Below are 13621 nucleotides of genomic sequence, written 5' to 3'. Positions count from 1 at the left end.
ACGATTGCAGACTGACAGTGGTGAGAGCCGGTGGTGTAGAGGACGGTCTATGTGGACAGCTTCACCCCGGATGCCTGCATACTTAGATGTGCCTCTTTTAATCATCAACCATGTGAGTTGCTAACTGTTGAACCTTCATTAAATGTAACCATATTGCTACATTTAGATGCGCCTCTCTTCTCTTTTATGCTCTGTAGCTCCATTTGTGGATGTACATCTTATGGTTGCACAACCTATCACAGGGGTTTCAAACTCAATTTCATCACCGGCCGCATCAGCATTATGGTTGCCCTCATAGGGCCGGTTATATCTGTAAGATTAGATGTCCAGAGTACCCTACACCCCCTTACATGAGATGTCAAGAGCCCCCCCACCATCAGAAGTCAAGAGTCACCCACCCTTCCTTACATCACAATGCACCCCCTTACCTTGTGCTGCTGCCAGGAAGAAGATGAGGGTGCATCTGGAAAGAAGAAAGTGCAAGGTCTGGAGGAGAACCAAAGAGGGGCTGGAGTCAGCTTCCAGAGTCTGCTGAATGCTGAGACCAGGGGAGGCAAAGGCAAGGTGGTGTTGCGGCTGCACAGAGAGGTGCAGGATCTGTAGGAGGAGTTCTGCCCTCCTCTCTGCTGCGGACTGCAGAGAAGGGGGAAAAGACAAGCCTTTTTGCAGCTGCACAGAGGAGTGCAGAATCTGGCAAAGGAGTTCTGTCCCCTCTGCTGCTGACTACTGAGACAAGGTGGGGACAGAGACAAGAGGAGTGCCGCAGCTGCAGGAGAGGTGTGAGGACCACATGAAATGGCCTGGGGGGCCGCATTGGGCCCGCGGGCCTTGTGTTCAACACCTGGGACCTATCACATTGCTATAATCTTTTTATATGGACTACAAACTGAAGGACTTATGAATAAATGGTTGTGGAAGGAATCATCTGAGTTTCCATTATTAATTATGGGGGAAATTTGCTTTGATATACGAGTGCTTTGGATTACGAGCATGTTTCCGGAACAAATTATGCTCACAATCCAAGGTTTTTCTGTATGTGTTACCTAACATCCTAGGTGCGTGTAATCCTCTTTATGAAGATTTAAGGCTCCTGATGTTTCTCCTGAACTGCTTGCAGAGCAGTTCTTCAGCTCTCCCAGCTCTTCAGAGTTCAGAGTTGAGCACTTCCAGGTTCACAACAAAGAGAATAATTCTCCCTCTGCTCTGCGATCCTGGAGATCCAGGCCCCTTAGCATTTACCTAGGTTTTCACTCAGGCTCAGGGTACCATAAACGTGGTTACCCCCAAGTGATGTTCAGAATTAACGATTTTTACATAGAATTTGAAGCTTGTGTACTGCTCAGGGTCAGCGCTAGGGAGGTTGAAGAATACAAAGCGGTTTTATTTTGTGTATTTTAGGTCAGCTTTAAAGGAGATACAAAGTGCTTCCTCAATCAGCCACCCTAGGCATACCACTCAACGCACCTGGAAAGTGGGTCCCACGCAGAGCATTGTTGTCCTTGTTCAGTCTGTCCATTATGGTCTTCCAGCTAACATTTACTTGGTCAAACTCCGCTGATTCCTGGGGCAGTTGCTTCCGGATGTCCTCTCCCATGAAGATGTTCTGTACGGAGGAAGACAGTTTAGGATAGAGCTTGACAGAACTATATTTATTAAACCAAATAGCGCATGCAATAAACCGATGTGTTGGGTCTACATGCCAAATCTCCAACAGCATACCAGGGATCTTCAGACCGCATTCACATTGAAGCGGCACTTCTTCAGGGGCGACCTGTGAAGTCGCGTGCACCGCGACTTCGGCGCGACTTGCACGGACTTCATATAATGAATGTCTATGCAAGTCGCTCCGAGGTTGCCCCGAAGTAGTACAGGAACCTTTTTCTAAGTCGGAGCGACTTGTGTCGCTCCTATTAGAACGGGTCCTGTAGCACTGCATGGACCGAGACGGACCGCGACTTGTCAGGCTGACAAGTCGCCTGACAAGTCGCGGTAGTGTGAATGGAGACTCAAACTAAGGCCCTTCAGCTGTTGCGGAACTACACATCACATGAGGCATTGTAAAACTCTGAAATTCACAGACATGACTAGGCATGATGGGAATTGTAGTTCCTGAACAACTGAAGGGCCATAGTTTGGAGACCCCTGGCATATACAATAAAAGTAAATAAAAATAAAATTTTTAATAATAAGCTTAACAAGAAATAATACAAGATTATTATTAAATAAAAACATGAAATTAAAAAGTAAGCAAATAAGAAAATAAATCAATAACATACAATAACAATAATTTAATAAATAATGATAGTAATAACAAATAATAAATATTATGAAGTAAAAATACTTAAAAAAAGTAAGCACCTAAAATAAAAGTAAGCAATAAAAGGCTGAGACTAGGGGCAGGGTTATATTTCAACTAGTTTTGGTAAATGCAGAGGATCTAAAGCTCAACTGTAGGCTCAGCTACATGCCCCCCCCCCCCCCAAAAAGTGTTTTCTGTTGCCCCCTAGAGGCCTTCCCTATATATGTTTTTTTATACTTAACTTTGACTGCAGTCTACAAACTGATCACATGACCACCAGGGTTCTATTTTTTTTTACCCTTTGACCGTTTCCTACAGTAGGTGATTCTAGATTAGGCAGTAAAAATGTCAGAGCTGCTCTCTGAATCATTATACTGTGAATAACAGGAAATGTGGTAATACTCCCTCGGGGGGCGGGTTCCTGACACCCTGCACTTTCAGAATTGCTTCAGTCTCCTGACTTCAGTGATGATGGGTATCCTTCAACAAGAAAGTCTGTGGACATCTTTTAGGAAACAAACAAGTACAGCAGGGGACAGCTATATGTTGAATTTGGATTGTACTGATTCATTTTACTGTGAATAAAGGGAACTGTGGTATAAAAATAAATAAAGGGGGAGACCTGATGAAGGGGGAGTGTTTTAGATCCTTGAAATGCATTGTCTGTCTTATAAACTAACACCAATATTAAAGTAATTTTGACTCTTAGATCTTTGGCCTGGTGTAATCTTTAGATTTTTCAAATGTGAATCTTAAACTCACGGTCCTCTAGTCAGGGGGTAACCTGTTTTTGTTAAGAGTTGCCTTACCGAAGCCACTGGTGTCCAATATGCCAATATGTACTTGATTGACTTTATTCAACCATGAATATTTGCTGAATTCAGCGACTCTAAAGGCCCGTACACACGTACCGATCGTCGTCATACAAACGTCGGTGGACGAAAGATCTGCCGATTGTACGCTTGTTAGTATGGTGCCTCCGACAGCTGTCTGTGCACATTCTGCGGACAAAAGTCTTTCTTGCAAACATCAAAATTTTTGTATGCCGACACCAGAACGGACGATTGTTCGCCTGTCAGTACAGAAATCAGCCGACAGACCGCAGATTTGCAAGACTGGGCATGCTCAGAAAAGAAAAAACACAGGGAAAGTTAACCATTACATGACATCACTTCTGCAGTCAGCTGAAGTCGGCGGACAAAATTCTTGTGCTGTCCTTGCACTTTTCAACAGACATCGACATCCCGGGGAGAAAAGACGAACGTTTGTATGACGACGATCGGTACGTGTGTACGGGGCTTAATACATAAGTTCTGGACACAGGCTCATATAGCTAACTCAAATATCAACTGTGTGTCAAATCCAAAGTATTCTGAATGATTTCTAATAAGCCTCAAATCTCAAACTGCAAAAAGCTGGCAAAAGTCCAAAGTTCATCTGCCCAAGCCCTTACAGTGACCCTTTCCTTTGTCTATGTAGGGCAACCCAATCTTCTCAGCTGCACATGCTTACCTTTTCTCTCTACCAATCATTTTGGCTGGCAGTAAAATGTTGTGGACTCCCAGGTATGTATGAGCATGTCACTCACTTTCCCTCCCATGTGACAGCTCTGATGCCTGGTGATTGGCCCTTTATTATATTTATTTTCATATTTTCTATTGTCGACCGCCTCATATAAAGTCCCAACATCCCCTCTTGTGTTTTACAGGAATTTAACTATTTTTATATGTACGTATTTTACTGCTGCCATTACCATGGCTATTATGTAATTAATTACCCCTTTTTTATTAATATATTTAGTTGCTATTACCATGGCAACTTTGTATCAATATGTTATTTTTCTTTTTATTATTTTCACATTCGACCTATCCCCCCCCCTTATACTTAATTTTACAATTATAATTTTTCCCCTTCCCTGTCCCCCATTTTTTTTGGACCTTAATTGGGATGGAGGTGCCTTTTTCATAAGCACCTCATTTAAAGTCCCAATATTTTTCTTTTTTTTTTTCCATTTATATATGAATAGGGATGGAGGCGGTTGATTTGTTCATGGCACGGTTATTCGTCATTCATGTGCTGTGTGTTTGCCCGATCGGTTGACAGACTGTCAGGAAAGGAATCACCATTCAGCAACAATAGATCGCCGGAGGCAGAGCAGGTGTGTCACCACGCTCATCTACCCAGGCCTGGCCCTATATAAGACGCTCTTCCGGTGTGCTCCGGTGCTGGTTTATTGTCAGCTCCTGTACCCGTGACCTGTCCGTTTACCTGTATTTCTGTTTTGACCCGGCTTGCTTCTTTGACCTGTCTGCATCTTCTCCCTTGTTTGACCTCGGCTTGCCTGACCACTCTTTGCTCTGATACCCCTGCTGAATCTCCTGTGTACCGACCTTGGCTTGGATCCCACGGACTCTCTCTTGTCTTGCCCCTTTGCTACCTCCCACTTGGCTCATTACTTCCGGACTGATTCACTGTGTATGACCCTCGGCCTGGCATTAACCTTGTGTCTTTTTCCACTAAACACCTTTAGATCTCCTGGAAGCGGTCCTGGGTGTCCATACCATACCATCCATCCGGATTTCACCTGCATCCAGTGCTCCTTGGGACGTGTCATCTCCCGTCTCACCTCCAGGGGTGATCCGCACCAAGCTGCAAGGGAAGCCCTCTCAGCACTTCGGCCTCAACCAAGGTACCTGACACTGACCTTTTCCCCTTCCTCTCTTTTTTTGTTTCCCCCCCTCCCCCTTCCCCCCCTTTCCTTTCCCCCTTCTTACCCCCTCCCTTCCCCATCCCTGCCCCCGTCCCCCCCCCTTTTTTCCCCCTTCCCCTTTCCCTGGTCTGAACTTGCAGGACATTCATCACAATATTTTTTCTATTGGGATTTTCATTGTTGTTATTAAGCGTGGTTTCATTCATGCGATGTGCCTCATCAGGGCTGTCTGGATGTCGGATATCAGGGAGCTGCGATGCATCCTGGGCCCCCTTCCCCCTACGTCAAGCGGGTAGTTTGGGTGGGTGGACCCCACGATGCATCGATGCCGCGCTTGGCGTCACACACGTGGCATCCAATGACGCCATGATCCATGCACGCCTTTATCAACTCGGCTGTTGTGAGGGTTCCTGTCGCCATCGTGGGAGACGGCTGCCTCCTTGATGGACGGGTCCCTCTTGACACACCAGACTAGCGTGACATTGGCAGGGGGGAGTTCTTGCGCAGACTTGGTTGCCTTCACACATACCACCTTGGGCTAATTCTCTGGAACATATCTCAAATACTTTGCACTTTATATCACCTTGACTCATCCTATTTTATTAGGTAACTTTTTGGGCACTTTGCAATATCTTTTTTTTCACTGGCTATTATTTTTTTTTCTCTGACATATCACTGCCTTCTATTATCACCACACTCACTATATTGATTTTATTTGCGGTTTTGGGTTCACAGGTGTATTTCTTTGCCCATACTTCTAACACTTTTTTCGTTTTCACCATCTCCATGGACCTTGGTTCTCATACTATCATTAATACTTGGGGAATTTCCATCCTACAATATGTAGGGGTTTCTACAGCAATATTTTTGACACCTGGCTGTGTTTTATTTATTTATTTAGTTCCCCATGGAGATTGCACCTCTCTAAATTTCGGTAGGCGCTGGGGTTTGTGCGGATCCTTCCACCACAGTTCCCGGTACAGACTATATCCCGGTACAGACTATACCATTGGCCCTGGTTTGGCATTATCGCATGACATGGCAATTTTGGGTAAGTAGGTAGAATGGATCATTTTTGTCCTTTCTATTTTAGTTTAATTCTCTTCTGATGTAGAAATGACTGTTTACACTGGTACTTCCATCTATTTTTCGATACAACGCTGCCTCTGCTCCTGAGGAAGTGGTCTTGGACCATGAAACGTGTAGAGCTTTTTTAGACGCAGCTGTTTCTTATTTTACAACGTTTTAAAATTGCTGTCATCATCAATTACTATATTACATGTATCATGAATATGTATGGTTACTGTTATCATTTTTTTTTGTACATACATGAAATGTCCTTATCCATGTACATATATGAATTACTATATTTATACAGATGTATGTAATTGCTATCATTTATGTTAATATTTAACAAATATTCATTATAAAAATAAAAATGTATTATATTTATTTTCATCATTTTCTATTGTCGACCTCCTCATATAAAGTCGCAACATCCCTTCTTGTGTTTTACAGGAATTTAACTATTTTTATATGTACGTATTTTACTGCTGCCATTAACATGGCTATTATGTAATTAATTGCCCCCTTTTTTATTCATATATTTAGTTGCTATTACCATGGCAACTTTATAATATTTAGTTGATATTACCATGGCAACTTTGTATCAATATGTTATTTTTCTTTTTATTATTTTCACATTCAACCTATCCCCCCCTTATACTTCATTTTACAATTATAATTTTTCCCCTTCCCTCTCCCCCATTTTTCTTGGACCTTAATTGGGATGGCGGTGCCTTTTTCATAAGCACCTCATTTAAAGTCCCAATATTTTTATTTTTTTTTTAATTTTTGTCAAAAATGTAAATAAAATCGACCAAAAGCCATAACAGTTCCCCTATAAGTGAATCTCACCTCAAGGTACAGCCACTGTCTCTGCACAGTGAGGACCATTTCGATAACTTCCAGGATATGGGATAGACATCGCTCCCATCGGTCCACTTCCTGCTCAAAAGCTTTCACGAATGGTGATGCCTTCATGGTGGAGATACTGACTTGGTTGTCTTCGAGGGCCTGGAACACTTCATCTGTTCCTCTGTTAGAAGAAAATTCACTCTTTGGGTGATTGTATTTTGAATGTTAGTCACTTGTGTGCCACCATCCCAGCTTTTGCTATGTCCAAAAAGTATGAAGTTCATAAAGCAATTACATAAAAATGTTGGGATGCCAAAGGCATGTCATGAGCTGGTCTTCCTGGCACAACTAAAACTAATGCTGGCTGTATGCTTGGCAATATTCTAGGAAGTTTCTGACCTTTCAATCAGCTTTCAACCGAATCAATCTGCCACGTTTTATTTGTTTTACAGTGTCAAGTGACTAAACATTTGAAACGTTGGTAGATATTGGCTGGAACTACTGCAATGCCACCCAAAAAGAATTCTTGATCGCATTCCATTAGACAATTTGGTGACTTGACACTGGGAAGCCTGCCAAAATTGGTTAGCATATGATAAGCAGAATGGCTCAATGAAAAGTTGTGGCTGGTGTCATCACTGAAAATCTATTATTTGAAAATCAATTGTCAAGATATGAAGAGCCTATCATTATATATCGTTATATAGTCAAAGAGTCCCCTTTAATATACTAAAAAAATATATTCCTCTTAATGCTTAGAATTCTAGTTGGTATGTTTTAAATACTGTGTCTCACATTGTTCCAGAGGATATGAAATGTTCTGCCAAAGATATGATAAGATTACCGAAAAGAGATGTTTATGAAAACAAGCCCCTTATTACCGTAAAATGAAAAAAGCCCCTAATCAATCATTTTTAATTGTCAGACTAACCTTTCACTCAACGTCATTGTCTCGGTCAAAATGACCCGATGTGTAATTAGACTGTATTATGAAATATTGTGTAATCTTGTATGACCATGTTTTTGGACCTATGCCCGCCATAGGCTATAATGTAATAACTGGCTATAGGATGTATCAAAAATGTATAAGGCATCACATGCTCTCTCTCTCTGTATGAGATGTGGTCCTTGCGCAAGTATTCTCAGTAAAGCTTACCTGAACAGATGCAAACCCGATTGGCGTAGATTATTTCATGGCTCAAACTTAACATTTGAACTTAACACAATAAACTATGGATTTATGAATAAAGTATTTTTTTATCTTAAAACCTAACTCCAGACAAAACAAGAATTATTTTTAGTTTTGCATAGCGTGAGGAAAGGTTTGAACCTCTTCCAGGTTTTAATTGCTGTCTGTGGCTCAGTAGAGGATATTTCTATTCTCTTCCAGTTCTGTTGGCTTGGTTCACATATTATATACTTTTGGTTATTATTCCTTTGTTATATGCTAAAAACAACTTCAACTCTTTGGGGTTGGTTTACTAAAATGGGAGAGTGAAAAATCAGGTGCAGCTGTGGATTGTGAATGGGAAGCTTTTAACTTCAGCTTGTTCAATTAAGCTTTGACAAAAAAGAAAATAGAAGCAAATTGGTTTCTATGCAGAGCTGCACCAGAGTTTGCGTTCTCTAGTTTTAATAAACCAACCCCTTTGTATCACTCACCTCAGCCGATAGTGGCCCTTGTCTTTGTAAGGGACAATGTCCAGCGTGGTGTCCTCCCAGGTTCTTGTGATGTTTTCCAGGGCCTTTGGTACAAATTCAAGAAAATTATGTCAAAGCGAAACTGCACATGATATGCCCGGTTTTAAAAAATAGGACATTTTTAAGGCAAGGCTATAAAAGAATCAATGATGTATTGTATTTATCACTTATCTTGTTCCTTTAAAGTAGACCTATAGAACAGAACCTTAGATCAAACATTTCATGACTTCTAAAGAAGGCAAAAAATGGCCATGAAAAAATAGAACACTTGTTTTTTTTTCCTACTGCTCCATTCACATAAAAAAAATGCCTAGGTACAGTATGGGTTGTAGGTTCTCTACACAGTGTCTTGCTTTTCTTCAGTGTACATAAGACAAAGGCGAGAGTCTTCAGACTGGACGGCTTCTGCTGAAAATGAGTTTCCCTCACGTGGCTGGGCAATAACTTTTTAGTTACTTATTTATATTGTGTTTATGTTTACTAAAACTGCTTTCGGGTTAGTGAACACGAGCATTTGAGACCAGTTTACTATGCGCTTCTCATGTTTGCCATTGATTTGAAATACACTGTAGTACCAAAAGTATTAGGACATCTGCCTTTACACCCGCATGAACTTTAACCACTTAAGCCCCGGAAGATTTTATCCCCTTCCTGACCAGGGCCTATTTTGCGATTCAGCACTGCGTAACTTTAATGGACAATTGCGCGGTGGTGCGACGCTGTACCTAAACGAATTTGACGTCCTTTTTTTCCCACAAACAGAGCTTTCTTTTGGTGGTATTTGATCACCTGTGCGATTTTTTGATCATGCGCTATAAACAAAAAAATAGTGACAATTTTGAAAAAATAACTATTTTTCACATTTTTTATATGAAATTCCCTCCAAAAAAAATGTAAAAATCTAAATTTTTTAACATTTTAGGCCAAATTGTTTTATGCTACATATGTATTTTGATTGGTTTGCGCAAAAGTTATTGCGTTTACTAACTAAGGGAAAGATTTTTGTTGTTTTTTTTTAACGAGTAATGGCGACGATCTGCAATTTTTTTTGCGGGACTGCGACATTGCGGCGGACAGATCAGACCCCTGACTGACATTTTTGACACTTTTGGGAGTACCAGTGACATTACTACAGTAATCAGTGCTATACATATGCACTGTTACTGTAAAAATGACACTGGCAGTGAAGGGGTTAACTTTTTTGAGAAAGAGGGGTTAAGTGTGTCCCTAAGGGCGTGCTTCTAACTGTCAAGGGGTGTGGCTTTTTATGTAACCACAGAGACATATGATTCTACATAGCAGGATCATATAGTCTCTGCTGTTACACCAGGGAGAATGACAGGCGGCTTTGTTTACATTAGCCGCCTGCCTTTCTCCCTCTCCAGCGGGAGATTGCGAGTGGCCGGCGGACATCGGAGCTGCCGGTCACTCGCGCAGGGATGCCTGTGAACGAGTGGGGGCGGGAGCATGCCTCCGGCTTCGCACGCTCGCCCCCCTACAGGCTCCTGGGCGAGCGACGTAGTACTACGTCACTTTGCCCAGGAGGGGCTGACCGCCGCAGTAAATGTACTTGCGGCGATCGCCAAGTGGTTATTGTATTCTATGCATTAAGATAAAAAGCCTTCTGTGTGTAGCAGCTCATCTAAGCCCCCCCCCCTTAATACTTACCTGAGCCCCCTCTCTATTCAAGGATTTGTCCACGAGTCTCTCGGCCGTCCGGGACTCTCCCTCCTGATAGGCTGAGACACAGCAGCGGCCCCATTGGCTCCCGCTGCTGTCAATCAAAGTCAGTTAGCCAATCAGAAGAGGAGAGAAAGGGGCAGGGCTAAACCGCAGCTCTGTGTCTAAATGGATATATGAAGATGCGGCTCAGCTTGGGTGTCCCCATAGCAAGCTGCTTGCTGTGGGGAAACTCGACAGGAAGGAGGGGCCAGGAGCAGTGAAGAGGGACCTGAGAGAAGAGGAAGCCCTCTGTGCAAAACCAACTGCACAGAGCAGGTAAAGTATAACATGTTTTCAAAAAAAAGAAAAAAAAAACGGAATTTTTGTAAAATCTTACCTGTAAAATTCCTTTCTCTGAGTCCTCCGACAGTCGCCGCCATCTTCATATTCGTCACAATGGGGTATTAGACTTTGCTCCGTAGGAGTAGCTAGGCAACAGAATATGTCAATATTAAAGCTTTTAACATATCCCCACCCCAGGGGGTGGTCCCCTCAGTCTATACCCTCCTGCTTCCTGTTTCCTACTTCAGTTTCAGTGGAATAGCAGTAGAGTACCTAAACCCCAAAAGAGGGGCGGGGGCGGCGACTGTCGGAGGACTCAGAGAAAGGAATTTTACAGGTAAGATTTTACAAAAATTCCGTTTTCTCTTACGTCCTCCGACAGTCGCCGCCATCTTCATATTCGTCACAATGGGGACGTCCCAAAGCAGTGCAAACATGAGGGGTGGGAAACGCAGCCGCGCCTAAAGGCAACGCAGTCTCCACATCAAAGAAAGGAACCTTACCAAAGGAAGGAAACCAGCTGGGCAACATGAGAAAAAACTTGCTCAACGGGAGCAATAACCCAGGAAAAAAACAAATAACCCAGGGATAAAAAGAAATCCCAAACAGCCCAAAGATCCAAAACAAGGGACCCTAAGGAACCGCCGCACTAAGAACCTTGCGGCCAAAGGAAGCATCTGCCGATGCTTGAACAACCACTCCGTAGAATAGAGTGAAGGTGTGAACGGCCGACCAAGTCGCCGCCTTACACACCCGGGCCACAGAAGCCCCATGACGACAGGCCCAAGACGTGCTCAGAGACCTGGTAGAGTGCGCCTCCACAGGCATAGGGGAAACTTTTCCCTGCAAGGCATAGGCCTGTTCAATGGCCTGTCTGAACCAATTGGCGACGGCAGAAGCCGACGCCGCTACGCCCTTCCGAGGACCCCCGGAAGGACAAACAAGAATCCGACTTGCGAAAAGATTCAGACGATGTTTGGTAAATCCTAATCGCCCGAACAACATCCAAGGAGTGCAACTCCACCCCCATCGGAAGTTTAGACTTCGCGCAAGGCGAAGGCAAGCCAACGTCCTCATTGAGGTGAAATTCCGAAACCCTCTTCGGAAAAAAAGAAGGGTTAGGTCGCAAGACCACCTTATCCAAGTGAGTGACCAGATACGGACATTTGCAGGACAAGCTGCCAGCTCCGACACTCTGCGAGCCGAAGTGATCGCCACCAAAAAAGGTGACCTTCTTGGACAACATAGACAACGAGATCTACCCGATCAGTTCAAAAGGACCATGTTGTAACACGGACAGAACAAGATTCCAGTCCCAAGGAGGCAGAGGCACCCTCCTAGGAGGGACCAGATGCCCCTGAACAAAAGTGCCAACCAAGGAGTTAGATGCCATAGGACGTTGAAAGAGAACGGCCATCGCAGACACCTGACCCTTGATCGTAGCCAGCGCCAAACGCTGGCAACACCCTTTCGAAGGAAGGACAACACCCTAGACACCGAGTACGGGCGAGGTGAAAACCCCCTGGACTCACACCAGGCAAAATAGGCCTTCCAAGTACGGTAATAGACCTTCCCCGAGGAAAATTTCCTCGCGTCGATCAAAGTGTGAATGACCTCAAGGGAGAGACCCCTATCCCTCAGGACCTTGGTTTCAACAGCCAGGCCGTCAAAGCCAGCGACTGTAAAGCAGGATGGAATATCAGCCCTTGAGACCGGAGATCTTCTTGAAGAGGCAGACGCCACGGGGCGTCGACCGCCAAATGCACAAGGTCTGTGCACCAGGACCGGCGAGGCCAGTCCGGTGCCACAAGAATCACTGTGTACTGGTTCCGAGTGCAACCTGCGAAAGAACCTGGACAGCCATTGAAACGGTGAAAACGCATACATCAGTCGGTACTGATGCCACGGAGCTACCAACGCGTCTGACGCGTCTGCCCGAGGATCGCGCGGCCTTGCCACGAATCTTTTCACCTTGCTGTTCAGACGAGACGCGAACAGGTCTACCTCCGGAAGACCCCACTTCGCGCACCACATCTGGAAGACATCCGGGTGGAAGGACCATTCCCCCTGGACCAGGGACTGGCGGCTGCAGATAATCCGCCTGCCAGTTCTCCACCCCCGGAACGTGAACCGCCGATATCGCCGGGACGTGTGTCTCGGCCCAAGACAGAATGTCGGCCACTTCCCGAGCCGCTCGGGCTCCCTTGGTGCCCCCTTGGCGATTGACGTAAGCCACCGCCGTGGCATTGTCCGTCTGCACCCGAACCGGACAGCCCTGCAGCCCGTCCGGCCAACGTTGAAGGCAGAGATTCATCGCACGCAATACCAGAATGTCGATCAGAAGGGAGGAGACCTCCCCCGACCAAGTTCCCAGGGCGGACAGAACGCCCAGAACACCACCCCAGCCTGACAGGCTGGCATCCGTGGTGACCACCGTCCATGAGAGAGGACGAAAAGACTTGCCCCCCCCGACACCGCCGGGGACTGGAGCCACCACAGAAGATCCCTTCTGGTGCGATGGCTCAACGAAATCTGGAGATCCAGAGATAGCGGTCGCCCGTCCCACCTGGACAGGATCTCCGCTTGTAAACCCCGCGTGTGAAACTGGGCGAAGGGAATCGCCTCGAAAGCCGAGACCATCAATCCCAGACATCTCATGCGCGTCTGGAGCGACGAGCACGGAACGTCCCTGAGGGACCTGACTCCTTCCTGAAGAGTCCTGAGTTTGTCGTCCGGTAGGAAGAGCTTCGCCTGGACCGAGTCCAGAAACATTCCCAGGTAGGGAAGACGAATCGACGGACACCGCGTCGACTTTGGAAAATGTATCGTCCAACCAAACTCCTGTAGAGTCAGCATCGTGATGGACAGGTCCTCCTCCAGACCCTGGCTGGTCGCAGACCGAACCAGAACATCTTCCAGATACCCCAGGACAGAGATGCCCTGGGCTCTCAACAAAACCAGAAACCGGTGCAAGCACCTTGGCGAAAAAC

General features: G+C 45.0%; 1 protein-coding gene across 1 annotated transcript in view; it reads right to left on the bottom strand.

Annotated features, from left to right (window-relative positions):
• DNAH2 (dynein axonemal heavy chain 2) overlaps positions 1-13621 on the bottom strand; it is a gene marked incomplete at its 3' end in the record, with an annotated part of 417940 nt that overhangs the window by 184204 nt on the left and 220115 nt on the right. Inside the window, exons 28-30 of the mRNA XM_082254654.1 lie at positions 8589-8671; positions 6927-7107; positions 1465-1603 (exon numbers count right to left, since the gene is read on the bottom strand). Coding sequence (XP_082110780.1) covers positions 1465-1603; positions 6927-7107; positions 8589-8671 — 403 coding nt within the window. The remainder of the gene's footprint in view (positions 1-1464; positions 1604-6926; positions 7108-8588; positions 8672-13621) is intronic.

The sequence above is a fragment of the Pelophylax lessonae genome (genome assembly GCF_965119305.1).
Source record: "Pelophylax lessonae genome assembly, chromosome: 4".
Classification (NCBI taxonomy): domain Eukaryota; kingdom Metazoa; phylum Chordata; class Amphibia; order Anura; family Ranidae; genus Pelophylax; species Pelophylax lessonae.
This window is presented reverse-complemented; position numbering and strand designations above follow the sequence as displayed.